The sequence below is a fragment of the Hipposideros armiger genome, unplaced genomic scaffold (genome assembly GCF_001890085.2).
Source record: "Hipposideros armiger isolate ML-2016 unplaced genomic scaffold, ASM189008v1 scaffold_49, whole genome shotgun sequence".
Lineage (NCBI taxonomy): Eukaryota > Metazoa > Chordata > Mammalia > Chiroptera > Hipposideridae > Hipposideros > Hipposideros armiger.
In genome coordinates, this window is record NW_017731399.1 from 219,846 (window position 1) to 225,954 (window position 6,109).

The following is a 6,109-nucleotide window of genomic DNA, read 5'->3' on the forward strand; positions in this document are numbered from 1 at the left end:
TGGAATGATTGTTGAACTTGAGAGACTTAGATTCTAGTCTCAGCTGTGCTGCTTATTACCACGTGACTGTAGGCCAGCCACCACCTTTGTAAGAGTCTCCTAATCTATAAAATGAGTATAATAATAAATATACTACCTACTACTGTAAAGGGATGGTAAAGTGTTAAAAGAGATGGTATTGATAAAAATGTTGAGGACGCTAATGTGCAATGGAAATTCTGGTTGTTAAACTTTATTTTGTATGTTATTATAAAATCTATCAATACCTAGTGTGACAGAATACAAAGTAAGATATATATTTTTTATATTTATATTCCATACAGCTTGCTGTGCAAAAATATCTTACGTTGGAAACGAAGAATCAAAACATAGGATTGATTGATAGAATGGAGATAGAGGTGATTGCTGTTTTTCCACTCTCAGTATTATTTTGTTTCCCTCCCCATGATTTTCCAGGCAAAGAGTGTATACAGCAGTTAGCTGAAAACACCAGGTATTTCAGGAGACGTCTGAAAGAGATGGGCTTCATTATCTATGGAAATGAAGATTCTCCAGTGGTGCCTTTGATGCTCTACATGCCAGCCAAAATCGGGTACATTTTGTTGCAGATTACCGACTGGTATCTCTAGACTTAAGGTTTCATGATGTGAGACTCAGGCTTATGTATTTTGTTAGGGAAAGTTGTCTTGGCCTCATTATGTTAGCCTCTATTTGCTAGATATGCCAAAGATTAGTGGATTCCAATTTTTAAAATATGTTAACTTGTTAATCTTTCAGTAAACAGACATTGGAATTTAATGCACTCCTCTAGGGGGATTAAGATCGGTAAACAAAACAAAAATAGAAAGCTGCTCGGTGGAGCTCACTTCTAGTGGGGCAAGAGTCAGACAAACGTAATAAATATGTAAATTATATAACGGTTAGAAAGTGTTAAGTGCAGTAGGCAAAGATTAGAGCAGATATGGGAGATTGAGAGTGCCCTGTAGTGGGCAATTTACAGTATTAAATGGGGTGGTCAGGGTGAGCCTCCATGGGAAGGGAATGTGACATCTGCGCTTGAAGGAACTGAGAGAGTTAGCCACTTGGAGAGAAAAGCTCCTGTGCAAAGGCCTTAAGGCAGGAGCCTGCTTGGCCAGTGGAGGAATAGTGAGGAGGTGAGAGGAGCTGAAGGGATGTACCAGAGGGGTGAGCAGGGAGCTGTGAGGTCCGGTGTGTTACTGCATGGTTGTCAGATGTGCAGATTACACCAGCTTCTTTGGCTTGTGCAAAGTGGATACAATAGAATGCCTTGCCCAGAAATACCTTCCAGTGTATTTGAGAAGAGTTTAACAAAACCAGGAGGCATTTGAAAAGCAAATAGGAAGTGAACCAGTATTATTATTTGCAAAAGATTTACGTGCAAAATTGTACCAGAGATGTAAAATAATTTGATTTACCAGTTTTGACTGGATTTTAAATATGAAATTGGTTGAGGATCATTACTCAGGTTTATTTGAAGTCATTAAAGGAGCACATATTTTTATTCCTCTTTGAACTCCTAGTGTCCGCCACAGTCCCTGGCATCCAGAGGCCACTCAGTAAATGTTTATTAAAGTGACTATAGAAGGGAAAATTAAATCAGGGAACCTGGAAATATGGTGATTCCAAAGATAATGAGGGGGAAATCGGGGAAAAGTGCCATCTGAGGGGGGAAGAGAGTTCAGTTTTCAACAGGAAGTCATATGGGCAATTGGCATTATGGCCTTCAGAGGGGATGGTGGAAACGAACCAAAGCAGAGGTTTAGGACTTGCCTCATTCTTTAAATAGAATTATCATAAATAAACTTGAAGAGTTACTCAATCCAGAGGACTGACTTAGTCTAGAACCCTTTCTTTAGAGAGAACTGTGTCTAATCTATTCTACTCATGTGAAACTGTCTGTCCATTATAATTAAAACTTAGAGAGAGCGAGGCAGAATTGGAATAAAGCACCAGACCTAGACAGTTTCGGAAGCATGTGCCGAAGGTGCAGGGCCCTCAGGCTCCTCCTGACACGAAAGGAAGTGCACTGAAGCTGGTGTGTTGGTACCAGAGTGAGTGGGGAAAGGCTGGCACTAATGTTCTTAGTTGCTAATGTAACTAAAATATGTGGGGTTTTAATTCTCAAACAAATACTTTAAACAGCTCAAGGAAAAATCAAAAAGGGATGCGGTAAGCCAGCAAGAGGAAAAGACAACATAATTTAGTAACTATAACAAAATTTCCATGACATTTAGAATTGTGTTATTTAGACAAGATACAGACGCGGAGTAAGGTCACATGGCACCAGTTTGCCTTGGGGGTGGGGGGTTGAATGAGAATTGTGTAGTCTGAGTAATCAGTCAGCTGAAGCCTGGGGATGTGCTGGCCTCACAAACACCAAAAGAAACTCTAAATTCCAAAGGCAGCTTGACACGCAGGTCAGTCAGGTCAGTCAGAGAAATGCGTGGTTTGAAGGTCAATGCTGGTCGGCCATTCTGCCAGCAAAACGGTGTCCGTGTTCCAGCAGATCTCTGCACCCTTGTAACCTTAAGAAGTTTTTATACTGCCAAGCTTAACATTTCAAGGACCAGTTTTAAACTCAAGTTCATTTTGAATCCTCTGAACCACCGTCACATTTTGACACACTTTAGGGCCATGTTTGCAAATTACTCTAGGCAAGCTTTAGTAAAAATCGGTCTCTGCCAACTCCATTCTTTCACCTTTGGGAAGGAGACCAGTTGGGAGACAACGACCTGAGCACTGAATATAAGAAATCTTTGTGAGCTGTCAATGTTCAGTTTAGAAGAAGTTATTCCTAATAGAAGCCTCCAGTGCCGGTAGCACCCAAGACTTGAAATCAGGCGGGACCGCAGGCCGTGATCTTGTGCTTTATGATGCCTCCTGGTTTCTTATCCTTGCTTCCCTCTGCAGCGCCTTTGGACGGGAGATGCTGAAGCGGGACGTCGGCGTAGTTGTGGTGGGGTTTCCCGCTACCCCGATTATCGAGTCCAGAGCCAGGTTTTGCCTGTCGGCAGCTCATACCAAAGAAATTCTTGATACTGTAAGTAGACATTCTCACCTTGATATGAATAGCCCTACACTAAGGCCTGCAGAGCAGGTGAAATTGATCATCTTTTGATCCTGATGTTCTGTGAGCACCTGTGATATTTACCACTGAAATAGAAGAGGGGGTACACAGTGCTGCTGAAAACATCGCCATTTGCAAAAAAAATGAAAATAGAAAAATTGCAAAACCAGACCTTGTGTGATCAAGGCTCTGAGGAATTTTCTGGCTTCATCTTGTTCCACTTTCTCCCTCATTTGGCCTCTACAGCTGTACAGTTCTCTTTCTAGTCCAGCCGTTCCTACTCTAGACTTTCTTGTATGTTGCTCTGTCTGTAGAATTTTCTCTCTTGAACCTTCTCTTTTCTTAGCCTGGCTGACTCCTACTCATTCTTCACATCTCCACTGAAAGGAAACTTGCTCAAGGGTATTCCCTGGATGTTCCCTTGTAATCTTAAGATTTCCCTTAGTAAACTACTCACACCTGTTATTATTTAATGGCAATCTTCTACATTAGATAAATCTTGAGGATATTAACTAAGCTTAATTTGCTCATTCTAAGTCCCCAGGACCTACCGCAGTGCCTGGCACATAGTAGGGGCTCATAATTATTACTGAATTTAATTATTTATAGTCTCTTTTTTTTTTTTTTTAAGATTTTTATTGGGGAATTGGGGGGATGGAAACAGTGCTAGGGAATTGGGGGAAGGGGAGCAGACAAGTTGCTGTCGTTTTGTTCTTCAATCTAGTTGTAGAGGACGTTGCTTTACTGGCCCAAGTTGGAACCATCATTGCGCTCTTCCCAGGCAAGGCAGATCAGTCGCCGGCTTCTAGACNGGGGCCCTCTGGCGTCCCAAGCCAGCCCTTAACTGACACGCCACTTGGCCGGCCTGGGAGAGAATTCTTTTTAATCTGAATTTATAGCTGCCATAATGAAGTTTGATCATTTCAATTCTGATATCCATTAGCATGTGAATGGATAAACAAATTGTGGTATATCTTTACAAAGAAATACAGTTCAACAGTAAGGACATATAAATTTGGGGGCTTGTTTATTTTATTTTATTTTTTTACAAGTTGGGGATTTTATTGTAAGTGCCTATTCCCAGTATCTTCGGGTTGTGTGTATGTGTGTTATTTTAGATGTATTCTCTTCTGGGACTTTTCTTGTCAAGGAACAGATGATGGTGAATGGTAAGACTGAGACTTCTGCTTCCTTTTGTTAAAGAAAACTTAGTTAAAATGATAACAGCAATTAGTGGAAAGGTTAAGGTCTAAGTCTCTTAACATTTCTTATTTTTTTAATAATTTTTCTTGATATTCTTGGAACAGATATCTCGGAATTTAAAAATAGCTATTTGGTTCATGAAAAGAAAAAGATAGCGTTGTAAAATGATAAAGTGAGTGCAGGGAAAAATTAATGTACACTAATATGCAATTGTGTCATTCAATTTTTTAAAAAGATCTTTAATGATATATCATTTACATACAATAAAATTCACCAATTTCAAGTGTATAATTCCATGAGTTTTGACAAATGTATACAGTCATGTAACCATACTACAATGGAGGTATAGAATATTTTTGTCACCTCCAAAAAGTACCCTCATACCTCTTTACTGTCAATCCTCTTTCCACTCCCTGGCAACCACGAATCTGTTTTCTGTCACTATAATTAAGTCCTTTTTAGGATTTCCTGTAAATGAATTCACACTGTATAGTCTTTTGTGTCTTGCTTATTTAACATAGTGCTTTTGAGATTCATCAGCATTGTTGCATGCATCAATTGTTTTTTATATATTTCCTTTCTCTCTTCATGTTTCCTCTACCTTCTGACTAGAGGCATATTTTTAATAGCAGTTTTACATCTTTGTCTGCTAATACTCTGTTACTTCTGGTCTATTTCTATTAACTGACTTTTCTCATAGTGGTGGGTCCTGTCTTCCTGTTTCTTTGCATGCCTGGAATGTTTTCATTATATTTCGAACAGTTGTGAATTTTACATTATTGGGTGCTGTATTTTGTTGTATTCCTTTAGGTAATTTTGGACTTTGTTCTTGGAATCAGTTGGACCTTTTTTGAGACTTGCTTTTAGGTTTGTTAGAATGAGTCCAGAGCAACTTTTAGTCTAGGGCTAATTTAGCTCCATTACTAGTGTGATAACCTTCTGAGGTCTTTCCATTTTGGTGGATGAAAATACTAACTCTGCCCGACTCCGTAGGCGTGCCGGGAGTTATTGGTCTCCTGCTCTCTGGTGATGCTTCCCCAGCCTGATGGTTCCTTTTCATACATTTGGCAGATCAGCACTCTGCCAAAGGCTCAAGTGGACCCTTCTGCAGGTCCCCAAAGCTCTCTCTTTGCAATCTTCATCCTCTCCTGTACTGCCTAACAAATTCTAGCTGCCTTAGCCTCTCCAACTCCCATCTCTGGTGTCCTCAACCAACAAGACCTGATTCCCTCTCCCTGTGCAGCCTCCTGGGACCTGCTTTGGGGGCGGTACAGGGACAACCCAAAGGCTTGCTGTTAACCTTCTCTGGCAGCACAGTCCTGCATTGCCTGTGGCCCAGTGTCTGAAAACCATTGTTTTATGTACTTTGTCCAGTTTTCTGTTGTTTACAGCAGGAAGATAATCTGGATCCTGATACTCTCTCATGACCGGAAGTGGAAGTTTCTTATTCTAAACGTAGAGGAAGCATAGATTGGTACTTCTAGGGGGAAATTAGGGTACATGGCTCATCATTTCTCAGCATACTTCAATATAACACACTTTAATGTCTGCTTTGTTATTTGTAAGACATATGTCACAATTTAGATGTTCTTCAGAATTCACACTAAGCTAATCTAAGCTTGAGTGTTATTCTCTGGTCAACTTGAAATTATTTACATAAAGAGTATTAATTTGGAGCGGTTTGTAGCAGACTTACCTAGAGTAGCTTCCCATCAATGATGGATATGTTAGTATTCTAATTCTAAGGAAATTTGTTAGCCATCTGTATTTCCTATTGATTGATTAATTGATTGATATTTTGAACTGTATGTATTTTTT

At 39.9% G+C, this 6,109-nt stretch overlaps 1 protein-coding gene across 1 annotated transcript in view; it reads left to right on the forward strand.

Annotated features, from left to right (window-relative positions):
- SPTLC2 (serine palmitoyltransferase long chain base subunit 2) overlaps positions 1 to 6,109 on the forward strand; it is a 98,375-nt gene that overhangs the window by 78,548 nt on the left and 13,718 nt on the right. Inside the window, exons 10-11 of the mRNA XM_019640420.1 lie at positions 457 to 592; positions 2,932 to 3,061. Of these exons, the coding sequence (XP_019495965.1) occupies positions 457 to 592; positions 2,932 to 3,061 (266 nt within the window). The remainder of the gene's footprint in view (positions 1 to 456; positions 593 to 2,931; positions 3,062 to 6,109) is intronic.